Source organism: Bufo bufo, chromosome 7 (genome assembly GCF_905171765.1).
Source record: "Bufo bufo chromosome 7, aBufBuf1.1, whole genome shotgun sequence".
NCBI lineage: Eukaryota > Metazoa > Chordata > Amphibia > Anura > Bufonidae > Bufo > Bufo bufo.
The window spans coordinates 235,413,677-235,429,397 of NC_053395.1; the positions used below are offsets into that span (position 1 = coordinate 235,413,677).

At 47.5% G+C, this 15,721-nt stretch overlaps 1 protein-coding gene across 2 annotated transcripts in view; it reads right to left on the reverse strand.

The window, feature by feature from the left end:
- Nucleotides 1–609: 609 nt before the first annotated feature.
- Nucleotides 610–15,721, reverse strand: part of DPP10 (dipeptidyl peptidase like 10) — a 305,051-nt gene continuing 289,939 nt past the window's right edge. For both annotated transcript variants that reach the window (XM_040440599.1, XM_040440600.1), the window contains 2 exons: nt 15,149–15,222; nt 610–1,315 (listed from right to left, as the gene is read on the reverse strand). In XM_040440599.1, the coding sequence (XP_040296533.1) occupies nt 1,178–1,315; nt 15,149–15,222 (212 nt within the window). In that variant the 3' untranslated portion in view covers nt 610–1,177. The remainder of the gene's footprint in view (nt 1,316–15,148; nt 15,223–15,721) is intronic.

Genomic DNA, 15,721 nt, shown 5'->3' on the forward strand with positions numbered 1-15,721 from the left:
CAGTCTGGTAGTGATCCTCATAGTCCAGTCCAGTAGTGATCCTCAGTCCAGTCCAGTAGTGGCCACCATAATCCAGTCTGCTACTGATCCTCATAGTCCAGTCCAGTAGTGATCCTCATAGTCCAGTCTGGTAGTGACCCTCATAGTCCAGTCCGGTAGTGATCCTCATAGTACAGTCTGGTAGTCACCACCATAATCCAGTCCTGTAGTGATCCTCATAGTCCAGTCTAGTAGTGGCCACCATAATCCAGTCCTGTAGTGATCCTCATAGTCCAGTCTAGTAGTGATGCCTCAGTTCATGTCTCTTGGATCACTCAGAATTTTATTGGTATGTTTTGCCCTTTTTTTTCATCTTTGGGTTTCTGTATATAGAGAATGCAGTGAGAGCTGCATCTCCTCTTCCAGTGTGAGAGAATGGAAACACAGTGGCCCTGATAAAGTAGGTGCAGTGGAAATTAAGTACTGAAGAAGGAGGCCAGAGTTAAACGCAAACCATGGATATCAATCTTTCTTAGTACCTTCCACCATGATTAAATACAATGTAGACACAGCTTGTGATTCTCTACATGACAAGGATGATAAACAGGGGCTCAAACATTTCTAGGAAACCATAATTTAATATTGATGTATTCATATATACAAGTGAGAAATTTACATAGTAAAGTAAAGCAAATCAGATATTAAACCAATCAGACAAAAAAAAACTCTCATCGTCTTCACTGCAAATCCGCTATGTATCCTGGACTTCCTGTCCAACAGAGCCTGAAACATAAGTGTACCTTTAGGTCCGAAGTATAAATAGAAAGGGAGATCGCAAAAATCCTCTAAGCACTGCCCCTCTGGACCAGAAGAAAGAGTCAGGATTTGGCAAAAGTACTGAAGGACCAGATCTGTCAGAAGGAAGAAAGGAGGAAAAACCTGAAGAAATTGCACTTGTTTAGTGACAGATGATGAGATCCAGCGGATTCAGAGACGAGAATAGAAACAATAGGACAAAGTCTGGTAAAGAAACCGAAGAAAACATGCACTACGCTAATTGTATCCAAAACGAGGTTCATGTGGAAAGAACCATCCCCTGTACATCCCCCGCAGGTAGAAACTCCTCTGTGTGCAGGGCTACAGGCCCAGTGTCTGCCAGGACACCAGTGAATAAGAAGAACAAGTCCTGAGCTCATCTTCATTCATCCTCCTCCACCTCCTGTGCCACCACAACAGCCTCTCCCTGCGAGCAGTCACTGAAGAAGCGAAGCAATGTGCTGTACAGATGAAAACGATTCTTGTCAGACAGGATGTTGTGACCTTCATCAGGATAAATCTGCAGAAAAAAATGCATCTGTTTCTGAAATGATGAGAGCAGTGTGCCACAAGGACAAGCAAAATGCCTTGTGATTCGAGGATGAGAAAATGAAGCATGACCTCAAGATGAGAAGATGAAATGTGGCCCGAAGATGAACTGTTCCCGAGGATGATAAAATGAGATGTGACCCCAGGATGACACAATGCATTGTGACCCGAGGATGAGAAGATGCAGTGTGACCCGTGGATGAGACGATGCAATGTGACCCGAGGATGAGAAGATGAAGCGTGGCCTGAGGATGAGGAGATGAACTGTGTCCTTAGGATGAAAAGATGGACTCTGTCCCGAGGATGAGAAGCTGAGGTGTAACACCAGGATGAGAAGATCAAGCATGACCCAAGGATGAGAAGATGCAGTGCGCGAACTGTATCCAGATGATGAGAAGATTTGGTGTGACCCAAGGATGTGAAAATGCAGTAAAACCAAAGGATGAGAAGATCTAGTGTGACCCGAGGATGAGAAGACGCAGTGTTACCCAAGTATAAGAAGATCTAGTGTAACCAGAGGATGAGAAGACACAGTGTTACCCGAGGATGGGAAGATGAAGTGTGACCCGAGGATGAGAAGATGCAGTGTGACCCAAGGCTTAGAAGATAAGGTTTGACCTGAGGATGAGAAGATGCAGTGTGACCCAAGGATGACACGATGCAGTCTGATCCGAGGATGAGAAGATGCAGTGTGACCCAAGGATGAGAAGATGCAGTGTGACATGAGGATGAAAAGATAAACTGAGTCCCGAGGATGAGAAAATGAGGAGTGACCCAATAAAGTGCAACCCAAGGATGAGAAGATATAGCGTGGCGCTAGGATGAGAAGACGCAGTGTGACCTATGAAAAAGAAGATGCTGTTTGACCTGAGGATGAGAAGATAAGGTGTGACTCGATGAAGTGTGACCCAAGGATGAGAAAATGCAGTGTAACTCGAGGATGAGAAGATGTAGTGTGACCCATGGATGACACGAAGCAGTGTGATCCAAGGATTAGAAGATGCAGTGTGGCCCGAGGATGACACAATGCAGTGTGATCTGAGAATGAGAAGATGAAGTGTAACCCGAGGCTGAGAAGATGAGGTGTGACCCAAGGATGAGAAAATTGGGTGTAACCCAAGGATGAGCCGATGTAGCGTGACTTGAGGATGAGAAGACACAGTGTGACCCATGGATGAGAAGATGCAATGTGACCCGAGGCTTAGAAGATGAGGCGTGATCCGAGGATGAGAAGACGCAGTGTGACCCAAGGATAACACAATGCAGTGTGATCCGAGGATGACACGATGCAGTGTGATGGGAGGATGAGAAGATGAAGTGTGACCCAAGGATGAGATGATGCAATGTGACCTGAGGAAGAGAAGATGAAGCATGAACTCAAGATAAGAAGATGAAGTGTGACCCAAGAATGAGAAGATGCAGTGTGACCCGAGACTTAGAAGATGAGGTGCGACCCAAGGATGAGAAGACTCAGTGTGATCCAAGGATGAGAAGACGCAGTGTGATCCGAGGATGACATGATGCAGTGTGACAGAAGGGGGAGAAGATGCGGTGTGAGCCGAAGATGAGAAGATGAACTGTGACCAGTGGATGAGAAGATGAAGGTTGACCTGAGGATGATAAGATGTAGTGTGACCCGAGGATGACACAATGCAGTGTGATCCTAAGATGAGAAGATGAAATGTGACCCGAGGATGAGAAGAAGGGTGACCTGAGGATGATAAGATGTAATGTGACCCGAGGATGAGAAGATGAGGTGTGACCGGAGGATGAGAAGATGCAATGTGACCCGAGGATGAGAAGATGCAGTGTGACCCAAGCAATGAGAAGTAGCAGTGTGACCCGAGGGTGACATAATGCAGTGTGATCCTAAGATGAGAAGATGAAGTGTGACTCAAGGCTGAGAAGATGAGGTGTCACCTGAGGATGAGAAGATGAGGTGTGACCTGAGGATGAGAAGATGCAGCATGACCCGAAGATGACACAATGCAGTGTGATCCGAGGATGACACAATGCAGTGTGATCCGAGGATGACACAATGCAGTGTGATCCGAGGATGAAACAATGAAGTGTGTCCCAGGGATCAGAAGATGAAGTGTGACTCGAGGTTGAGAAGATGAGGTTGTGACCCGAGGATGACACGAAACAGTGTGTCCCGAGGATGAGAAGCTGCAGTGTGACCCGAGGATGAGAAGCTGCAGTGTGTCCCGAGGATTAGAAGATGCAGTGTGAACTGAAGCTTAGAAGATGAGGTTTGACCCAAGGATAAGAAAATGCAGTGTGACCTGAGGATAAGAAGATGCAGTGTGGCACAGTATGTAATCATCTATAAATTCCAATTATGAAATACCATTACAGACATCATCACCATCATTATCACCACCCCAGTCATTATCACATCATTATTATCTCCGCCATCATCATTATTACCACCACTTATTATTACCATCATCATCATCACCACCATACAAATAGGCACAGACGTGGTAATGTTCAGGTACATGGGATGGATAATATATGTCATAGACATGTACATTTAGCAGCTGGTCCAAATCTTTTTGATTAGGCTACTTTCACACTGGCGTTTCTGGGTCCACTTGTGAGATCCATTTTAAGGCTCTCACAAGAGGCCCAAAACGGATCAGTTCCGCCCCGATGCATTCTTAATGGATAAGGATCCGCTCAGAATGCATCAATTTGGCTGCGTTTGGTTTCCGTTCCGCTTTTGAGGCGGATACTAAAACGCTGCGTTTTGGTGTCCGCCTGACGATGCGGAGCCAAAAGGATCCGTCCTGACTTACAATGTAAGTCAATGGGGACGGATCTATTTTCACTGACACAATATGGTGCAATTGAAAACGGATCCGTCCCCCATTGACTTTCAATTGACTTAGACTTTTTTTTAATGAATAATGCAAATGGATCTGTTCTGAACGGATACAAGCGTTTGCATTATCGGTGCGGATCCGTCTGTGCAGATACCAGACGGATCCGCACCGAACGCAGGTGTGAAAGTAGCCCAAGTGATATGTGCCTAGAGAGGAAAAAATATAGTCCTTACAAATTGAGGTAAGAAAATAATCAAAAACAAGGGGGAAGGGGGGCCTCATCTGAGTTAGACACCTCCAGCAGACATACATGAATGTCACACTGGATAGTTTCCCAGAAGAGTTTGTTCCTGGTACCAGGTTGAGTAGTGGAAGCTTTCCCGTATGGCCTGTTTGATTTTTGATGGTAATATAGTAATAAAGCTTTCCCATGTCTCAAAGAATTGCTTTGTGCTTGGTTCTTTGTGTGGTGTGGTTTCAGCCCTATCCATTTTTAGGGTGAAGGACATTTTATCTAGAAATAGGTGTAAACGGGGTAGGTTCGTATGTGTCCAAGTGTGTAATCTTGGTATTGGGGCATCTGTCACAATGATGTGCAATCATTTACCACTGCCTGGGGTAACGTTGTATTTGTCTGGGTCTAGGTATCCAAAAATGACCCACATCAGGTCCGATGGTACAAAGTTGGTTAAGTGTTTAGTAGTGATTTTTTTTTTGCCAAACAGTTTTGATTACTGGGCAAGATTATAAGCAGTGATATAGGTGTGCGTGAGGTTCAGAGCATCGGAAACATGGAGAGGTAGGGTGAAGACCCTCCCCATTGCCCCTGGTGGGTGTGAGGTAACTCCGGTGACAGATGTTTAGTCTCATCTCCCAGAATCTGGTTGATGAGAGACATTTAGAGAAGTATTCGGTTGTTTAGGATTGTGGAATACATGATTTCAGGGATGTCTGGTTGCCATATTTTAAGCGGTGTTTCGGCAGACACATAGTCCAGAGGCTTGTGGAGTAGTTTATAGTTTCTTTTTCCATCATATTTATTAGGATAAAGCCATAAAGTTGGATTCCATTCCTGGTCAGTCAGTTGTGGCAGTATTGTCATGACATAACTCTTTGCCTGTATATAGGAATAGAGAGGTATTTGGATATCTGGATATTTTTGTCGCAGCTTACTCAAGGTGAGTATGCGTTTGTAGCGGATCTCCTGGCACCCCGACTGGGTACCTCCGTTGATGGATGCTCCTAGTGCTTCCCGAGAGTTCCAAGCACTCCGTTTGACACTGTAAGCACTGCCGACCCCACGAACCGCCGTAGCTTGGTTGGGATCTCGCCGTCTTCTACCCACCCTGGACCTACAACAAGGCTTCCAGGTTCCAGTGGGTGAACCTCTCTTCCTTCAGAGAGTGATGAAGGAACAAGCTTTCAAAAGAGGATTATAGCCAGGGGAGTATACAGCGTATAGCATTCCCCAGTGTAGATGCAGCCTTTTCCCCACACACATGAGACAAGGCTCTATGTTGAAGGTAAAACAGGAACTCTTTAATGGGGCTACATGTCAGCCTTTTATACAGGTCTTCCAGCAAGGGACACTCCCCTGGGGACCTTGTGGAAGACTTAGACAGTTTTTTACATTAGCCAATCACATGCATTTACAGTATGGAAACACTCCCAGTACACAACCCCCCTCCCCCTCTGCCTGTGATACAATTAACAAACAGAATGGGCTCTGCTTGCGATACAATTACCAAACACAATGGGCTCTGTCTGTGAAGGTTCTCATTTATCCAGGTCATGGTATATCTGTAAAGAATAAATCAAGGCAACTGGACTTACTGTAGATTTCTTGAAAATGTTTCACTCGTTCTTCCAAAGAGCTTTTTCAATTCTGAGTCTCAATTCTCAGAATTGAGAAAGCTTGTTGGAAGAACGAGAGAAACATTTTCAAGAAATCTACAGTAAGTCCAGCTGCCTTGATTTATTCTTTACAGATATACAATGGGCTCTGCCTATGATATAATTACCAAATACAATGGACTAACTTAATCACTCACACATTTTTCCCCAAAACACAGAAAACACCCCAAAGCCCCACATATCCCCATAAATTATACATCCATGGATAGCTCTGATCTGGGCGAATAACATATCCAGAAATCACCCAGATCAGAGCAGGGGTTCCCGAATTCCATGGAAATCACATTTGACCAACCGCAAGAATGACTTTCCTGCCCAAAACAGTTCCACAGATTTAGGCTGTGCGGCCGGTCTGTCTTCTCCTTCAAAGTTTTAGTATATGGGCCATAATCCTGAGGCAAAAGACTGGCAAACAGGCCCCTCCAAAACCCAGTGGCGAGGTTATTTCCACCACACATCTCCCCCTTCCAGGGAAGACTAACCAGGTACCTGACCTCACGCCGGGCAATACCTGAGTTAGTCTGGCCGCCCACCCACAACCAAATACTGGACCTGTTGAATTTGGTAGCCTGTTTCTGTCTAGTGAGTCCACCAAGGTTGTGTTGGTAACTGGTACTCCCGGTCTCTGTGTTGCTCTCTGGCTGGGAGTGGAGGTTACTTTGTGGGCAGAGATCAGCAGTACTCTGCCCTGGTGCCAGCGCTTCAGCTGGGCAAACTGGTGCGCAGTCCTGCCCCGTAACAAAGGGACAGGTAGGGCAGAGGCCAGTGGTGCTCTGCCCGGATGCCAGCGCTTCTGCTGGGGTAGCCTGTGGGGAGTCAGGCTCTGGACACGAGGATAGGGGAGGGAAGAGGCCGACTTCTCTCAGCCATGATGCCAGCTCTTCCGCTGGAATGTGGTCAGGGAATCCTACCCCAGGACCTGGTTGCGGATCTGCTGTGGAGAGGAGGGATCGCTTACATTCTCCTCCTGGCATTCCTGCAGGGTTGGTTGGGGATCTGTACCGGCTGTCCATCATCCCTGTAGGTCTGGTGCAGAAACCGCGGTCCCATCTGCACTATCAGAGTTAGGGGTGCTGTCCTCCTGTGGTTGGAGACCAGTTGTCTCCTCTCCCTGCAAGGTTCACTGCCGCTGGGGAAGGGAGAAGATGCTCTCCTCTCCCTGCAAGGTACACTGCCGCTGGGGAAGGGAGAAGATGCTCTCCTCTCCCTGCAAGGTACACTGCCGCTGGGGAAGGGAGAAGATGCTCTCCTCTCCCTGCAAAACATACTGCCGCTGGGGAGCAGGACCGACTGTCCCTACTCCCTGAAACTTCGGCTGCCATTGGGAATCTGGGCCAACCGCCCAGCATCCCTGTAGGGTCGGTGGAGAGACCTCGGTCCCATCTCCACCTGCCTTATGGAGTTCCCCCCAGAACCCGTCTATCAGGTCCCCTACTTCTGTAGCTGGTAGTGAAGTAGGGGGTACCTCAGCCGGGTCTTCCCTGCCGCAGGGCTTTAAGTCTGCACTGCCACCCAACTCTCCTGCTGGGTATTCTCAATTACGTGGAGCAGATGTCAGTAGTCCTGCTCCAGCCCCCACTCCAGTGTCACTAGATATTCCAAGTCTGGTCTCACCTCGTTGGGGTCAGCCCAATCTTGCATACCCTCCCTGAAGTCGTAGATGTAATAAAATTGGGTCTCCGTAGTGCTCCCGAACTCCGGTTCTGTGAAAGCCTCCCACAGCAGGCCAGGGCCATCGTAATCATACCCCTCTGGGTTGTTGTGCTCCGCCGTCCAGGGTGTATGCTGAGCAGTATACCACCAGAGCATCTGTTAGGCATTCTCCAGCCACAGCTCCTGTTGCACCCGGAGCTTGAGCTCCTTCACCCACTCCTCTCGGGGCTGCTCTCCCCGGAGGGGCATCCGTAGGGCCAGTCGCGTCTGCCATCGCTGGTCCTCGCTGGGGATTCTCTTGCCCTGCCGACGCTATATGCCCACCAGATGCCTTTCTGGACTGTATCCCGATCGATCAGGTCCTCCTCCTCGTGTAGTGACGCTGTTTGGCTGTACGGGGACAAGCGCTGCCCATAATTTTGTAAATCCACGAACAGTGTCTCCGAGCTGCTTCTCCTCGCACTAGGACGCCATCCCACCACTGCCACCACTGTAATGGATCTCCTGGCACCCCGACTGGATACCTCCGATGCTCCTAGGGCTCCAAGCAATCCGTTTGACACCGTAAGCACCCCACGAACCGCCGTAGCTTGGTTTGTATCTCAAGGTCTTCTACCCACCCTGGACCTACGACAAGGCTTCCAGGTTCCAGTGGGTCCCTGGACCTACGACAAGGCTTCCAGGTTCCAGTGGGTGAACCTCTCTTCCTTAAGAAAACAATACAGGATCAAGCTCTTAAAAGAGCTCAGGGATTATAGCCAGGGGAGTATATAGTGTATAGCATTCTCCATTTTAGATGCAGCCTTTTCTCCACACACATGAGATGAGGTTCTATGTTGAGGGTAAAACAGGAACTCTTTAATGGGGCTACATGTCAGCCTTTTATACAGTTATTCAAGTAAGGACACTCCCCTGGGGACCTTGTGGAAGACTGAGACAGTTTTTTCATTAGCCAATCACATGCATTTACAGTATGGAAACACTCCCAGCAATTGTACAAGACCCCCCCTCTGCCCGTGATACAATTAACAAACACAATAGGCTCTGTCTGTGATACAATTACCAAACACAATGGGCTCTGTCTGTGATACAATTACCAAACACAATGGGCTAACTTAATCACTCACAAATCACTCCCCAAAACACAGAAAAACCTCAAAGCCCCACATATCCCCATAATGTATACATCCATGGATAGCTCTGATCTGGGCGAACACAATATCCATAAATCACCCAGATCCGAGCAGGGGTTCCCGAATTCCATGGAAGTCATATTTGACCGGTCTGTCTTCTCCTTCAAAGTTAGTATATGGGCCATAATCCTGAGGCAAAAGGTCGGCAAACAGGCCCCTCCAAAACCCAGTGGCGAGGTTATTTCCGCCACCGTGTTTATCTGCCACTAAACTGTATAGGGATGTGGTTCCACCTCTGTGCCATTTCTGAAAAACCGGGTATGATCTGCCTCCTTGGAAGGTTGGATTTTTAATTGGTGGCAGAAAAAGAAAGTGGGACGTATCAAGGCCCAGAAGTGGCCTGATTTTTGCCAAGTGCTTTTTAATAGAAGGTTCTCTTTTGATTTTTCTGGAAGTGCAGAGAATGGTTGGTGGAGAAAGGCTTTTAACGAGAGTGTGGGGAGAAGTGAACTGTCCTGGGTCAAGTAATGTCTAGTAATGAGGGGAGTCTTGTAGCCAGTCGAGTACTATACGGAACTGTGTGGCTAGGTTAGGCTATTTTCACACCAGCGTTTTTGCTGAATCCATCATGGATCAGCAAAAACGCTTCTGTCACGATAATACAACCGTCTGCATCCGTTATGAACGGATCCGGTTGTATTATCGTTAAAATAGCCAAGACGGATCAGTCATGAAAACCATTGAAAGTCAATGGGGGACGGATCCGTTTTCTATTGTATCAGGATGGATGCGTCTTGCTCCACACAACATCGCGGACAGAAAAACGCAGCTTGCAGCATTATTCTGTCCGCGATGGGGAAACAACCAAATGGAAAGGAATGCATTCTGGTGGCTCCTTTTCGTTCAGTTTCCCCCCCGCTATTGAGATCCTATGACAGGTCAGGTTGGGTTGTTATGTGCCATATGGGGGATTTTTTGTTCGGTGTGTTCTGGACATGTGTGATGCTATCATCTAGTCATCAGAGTTTGACAAATATGTTGAGTTTTAGGATCAGGATTTATAATATGAAGGGTTAGGGTGATGGGCACATGGTCAGATATGGTTATTGCTTGTATTGATGTGTCATGGATTTTTTCAAATAAAAAAGGTGAGGTGAAGAAGTAGTCTATTCTGGAGAAGGATCCATGTGATGCCGAATGGCATATGTACTCTTTTGCGTTGGTGTTGAGTGTCCTCCATGGATCACAGAGATTTAGTTGGTCGATAGTTTGTAAAAGGGTGCGAGTTGCTAGGGGTGGTATAGTACTGGTGGAGGGGGGCCGAACTAGTTCCGGGGCAATGGTGGTATTGAAATCGCCACTGTTGATAATGTTTTGGCCGTTTAGTTGTAGGAGTTGTAAGAAGGTACAAGGAATCATCGTGAATGATTGGTACGTGTCACCGAGGTTCCTGGCCTCGGTGGAGTAAGAGCCGGTTTTTTATCAGCAGCAGTTGCTGTTTGACACCTTGATACTTAGTATGGCTGTAATAGCTGATCCGGGATGGCTCTTACTGGTATTAGTCAAAGTACAGGGTGGGTGACTACTTCCCATGTCCCAGGCCAGGTTTTGCCAGGCATAAAAACCAGCCAGCACTGTCAGGTGGAGAGCATTACCTCCGTCTGACAGTGGAGCTCAGGAGTCTGTGTGCTTTGATCTGAGGGCTGTGTTGGGATCCGCGGCTTGAGCGTTCAAACCCCTGTGAGGATGAACAGCCGCCTAACACCTGGCTGTGGACTTGACAAGGTAGAACTTCCAACAGGGTGTGAAGTAACACCCAGGAGAAAAGGTGACTGTTTTGTATATGAACTTTTCATGTGTGTGAACGGTCACCAAGCAACTTGCGGTTTTGTCTTCCTTTCACATGTGAATAAACACTGATGTATTGAACCAAGAACTTGTACTTTGCCTCTGTGCTGCACCCGCTAGTCCTGACTGCCAGAGTGAATCCCCACAGAGTTCATTTAGTAGGTGTGAGAAAACAGTTCCTGGTGTTGGTTTGGGACATAGATATTAACTAGAGTGTAGGGGGCCTTTGATATCAGCATTTTTATTATTATATCTACCCTGAGGGTCGGATGTAATATGTTGGATGGAGTGCGGCAGGCCCCTCTTGAGGTGGGTGAAGCAGTGTAATAAAACTCCAACCAGGGAGCTTTCAGGTTACTGAGCGCCAGCGGGTTTCCTGCAGGAAAGTGATATCTGGCTTGAATCCGCCACATTCCAGGATAATAATATAAGGGCAGTGTGAGAAGTGGGATCCAGTGTGTGTGAGTGTATACTCCTCCTGGTACATGGTGGTTGGGTATTTCATCTAGGGATTTTTTGTGGATACAGTGACCCCTTGTCCCAGCAAGCAAGGGGGGAGACCTGTTGAGTGAAGGCGTCTTGGGTTGGAGGATCCACGCGTGTTAGGGTTTGGCTGTGTGAGCTATGGACGGAGTAGAGGGAAACAGAGTTTACACAGTAAAGTTGGCTTGTGCCCAACATTAAATATCTCACCAAAAGCAGCAAAACAATAACATTTCTCGAATTTCCATGTAGAATCATAGAGAGAGATGGGAAAATAAGAAACCAGTAAGAAATAATAAAGGATACATCATGGTAGGGGAGTGTTCAAAGCCCTCCTTGAAGGGTATGCTGGTCAGTTGTCTTCATTCATGCGTAGGTGACGTCGTGCCTCTTCTGGGGTGTTGCCGATTCATTTTCTTGTTCCATCTTGTATACGCAATTTGGCCGGGTACAGGAGTTGGAATAGTATATTTCTAGTATGTAAGAATCGGCAAACGCGCACAAAATCCTTCCTTTTTTGTGAGACCAACGCAGAAAAGTCTTGTGGCCATTCATCAGGAGTTTCTCTTGCTGGCCCTAGGTGGTGTGCCTGTTCTACCATGACAGGTTCGGCAGGGAGATCCAGATGAAGGGATTTAGGTAGATTGGTGGTTAAGTAGTTGATTAGATTGTCTCCTGACACAGTTTCTGGGATGCCCTTGAATCTGAGATTGTTATGTCTGTCCCGGTTTTCTAAGTCCTCTAGCTTTTCCCTCATGGCTTGTTCAGAAGCCTGCAGTTCGGTGATTGATGGTAGAAGTTGTGGAAGATTCACATGAGCTCACTCCTGTTTCGAGGTCAGCAATTTTTTTCTGCATTAGTGTTAATTTGGGCCAGATGAGTGGAGGACTTCTAGACACTTGTCAAACAGTGGAAGCAGGACTTTAAATACCTTTTGCACCACTAAGGATGCATGTTGTGCGTCCGTGGCTGGTGAGGATGGGGAAGAGGTCATTGGAGACAGGATTGGGGGAGTGATGTCCCCTGAGATTAGTTCTGGTGAGCTTGGTTCCATTTCGGGTTGAGAAGCTGGTAGTGGCATGGCCATTGTTGGCATATTTTACTTGCCTCCCTTGATGTTAGGTTTTGGCTGTGATTTGCCTCCTTGGGTTGAGGAGGTAGCCTGGGAGCTCCGCGTAGGTATTTGTGAATGCTGAGGGTTCAAATATTTGTCCCTAACCTGCTGGGTGGTTAGGGGATCACCAAGGAAAAGCTGGTAGGAGGATCAGTTAGTTGATACATCGGATCAAACGTCCCTTTTCCCTTTGGGGTTAGGGTTACCCTCTCTCTATTACCTCCGCCCGCTACATTGGTGAGGGGGTGAGGGGGCGGGGGAGTTGTCAGCTAGTGGATAGTTGGTTAACACAAGTTGGCGAAAAGTCATGTTTGGTCCCAAAGACGGTGGAGACCCATCCAGTGGGGTGTAGCTAGTTAGGGTTTCACGGTTTGTTGTGGTCTGTCTGGGGAGCCAGTAAAATGTGAACACGCTGGTTGCGCACTCTCCGGAGCTCAGAACTGTTCAGCTTATAGTATTATGTTAACTGCAGGAGCAGGGGGGTACTTATAGGTATCCAATGTCAGACTGAGGTGCCTAAGGCCCACCAGTAAAATTTATTTTGGGGGCCCATCGTACGGATAAATTCAAATATAACCTGCTCACACAGCAGCAAGATGTGTTTTTTTTTTGAACATCGGCTGGTTGAGGAGCTGTACATTGAATATATGTATGTAGTGCAGTAAGTCTACTGTGTCATGTGCCACTTTGGGCCCTCCGGGGGATTCACCTGTTCCCCTGTGAGGCCAGTCCGAGCCTGCCGGTATCGCAAACCAGCGTATCTCAACTGGCCGGGCCCTACAGCAGGTATTTGGGACAGGTGACTTTACTGAAGATACTGTGAGGTAGTAAATCCCCTATTCCTAGGGCCCTACAGCCTCTAAAGTCCAGCTATCAGGAGTACCTGGAACAGTGCCCCACTTCCCTGCTTGTAAGTTGTACTGGAGTCCCTGGCTTCCCCTCCGTGCAGGCCTCAGCTGTGGAAGGCCCTTCTGGAGCTGTAGGGGCTCTAGCAGACCTTCTGTTGTATTCATGAGGGAGAGTAGGGAGCCCCCTCGTGATGTTAGCAGGTTCCAGGCAGGTCTTGGAAATCGCTGTTTGTGCCGCCAGAAATTTAGTCTCCGGCTTCAACTGCTGGACTAGGCCACAAAAATAAAGTTTGACCAATCTGGACAATATACTCCTCAAAATGTTCAGGGGGACTTTGGTAAGTGCAGTAGTGGCAGTGGTTGGTGGAACAAAGGATGGCGCAGGATTGTGCTGAGGGTCAACAGAGCTCTGTGAAAACACGTCTGCTTGGATCTGTAGTAGCCACGCCAACTACCACCATCATCATACCTCCCAACATTTGAAAGAAGCAAGAGGGACACTATGTCTGGTGCGCCGCGGCTAATTCTTTCTGCACTAGGCCACGCCTCTAACTCCGCCCAAACCATAACTAAATACTTTATCCCAACCAGTCCCCTAAGTTCCCCCACCTAGTAATTATTTCCCCTTTATGCCATCACACCTTAGTTATGCCAGCATTGTGCCCCCTCATAGTATTTATGCCCAGATATGTGCCCCATCAGAGTAGTTATGGCCAGATATGTGTCTCCTCACAGTAGTTAGGCCAAGATATGTGTCTCCTCAAAGTAGTTAGGCCAAGATATGTGCCCCCTCAGAGTAGTTATGGCCAGATATGTGTCTCCTCACAGTAGTTAGGCCAAGATATGTGTCTCCTCACAGTAGTTAGGCCAAGATATGTGCCCCCTCAGAGTAGTTAGGCCAAGATATGTGCCCCCTCAGAGTAGTTAGGCCAAGATATGTGTCTCCTCAGAGTAGTTATGGCCAGATATGTGTCTCCTCACAGTAGTTAGGCCAAGATCTGTGTCTCCTCACAGTAGTTAGGCCAAGATATGTGTCTCCTCACAGTAGTTAGGTCAAGATATGTGTCTCCTCACAGAAGTTAGGCCAAGATATGTGCCTCCTTACAGTAGTTAGGCCAAGATATGTGTCTCCTCACAGAAGTTAGGCCAAGATATGTGTCTCCTCACAGTAGTTAGGCCAAAAAGGGGAAAGCAGTCGGCACTCCTCTGGCAGAGTCGTGGTGCACGCGTCCAGGGTTAGGCCAAGATATGTGCCCCCTCAGAGTAGTTATGGCCAGATATGTGTCTCCTCACAGAAGTTATGACCAAATATGTGCCCCCTCACAGTAGTTATACCCAGATATGTGCCCCCTCACAGTAGTTATGGCCAGATATGTGCCCCCTCACAGTAGTTATGGCCAGATATGTGCCCCCTCACAGTAGTTATGGCCAGATATGTGCTCCCTCACAGTAATATGCCTAGCTGTGCCCCCTCACTGTAATACCGTTATCATCACTGCCATCCTCCTCATCACCATCATCTTCATCACCATGCTCCTCATTACCACCATCCTCCTTATCACCGTTAACATAAACACCATCCTACTCATCACCATCATCCTCATCACCATCCTCCTCATCACCACCACCATCCTCCTCATCACCATCATCGTCATCACCACCGTCCTCCTTACCATTATCATCACCATCTTACTCATCACCATTATCATCACCACCATCCTCCTCATCACCATTATCACCACCATACTCTTCATCACCATCACCACCATCGTCCTCATCACCATTATCATTGCCACTATCCTCCTCATTACCATTAGCCCCATCACCATTATCATCACCACCATCCTCCTCAATATTATCACTGCCATTCTCCTCATCACCATTATCATCACTACCATCCTCCTCATCACCACCACCATCCTCCTCATCACCACCATCCTCCTCATCACCCTTATCAGTAAAGTGTGCAGGGGGGAGTCTCACCTGCACCGTGTGGTTCACCCCGACCTTGATCAGCTGTTTGATCAGTTCCGCTGAATGCTGGAAATGGACTTTTGCTGAGGAGACAAACACGGCAGTCAAATGACAGATCTTCTCTCCTGGTGTCATTTGTACCATTTTTCTGGGGCAGTGGTTTTGAGACACGGTCATCCAAAACAAATGATAGAGTGCACCGCATTAACTGCAAGTGGAGTCATAATGTGCGCCATATTTATTACCAGTGTACTGCAGGTTTAGGTGCAAGTTAAAGGGGTTCTCCGGGAATTAAGAAAATGAAAATACTTAAATATTACTTTATTATGAATATATTCCCAAATACCTTTCATCAGTTATAATGGCTCGTTTGGTCTGGGGAGCGATCATCAGGAGAAATAAAATGGCCGCTGTCCTATTAGTGCACACAGAACCCGTCCTAATCACACAGCGGGACAAGTTACTTCAGTATAGAGCTAATGAGATCTGTAAGAATGGGGGTCATGAGGAGACATGAACTACAGAGGGGAGGGTGTGAGTAATGAGCAGCAGCTATTATCTGCAGTCTCCATTACCACAGCC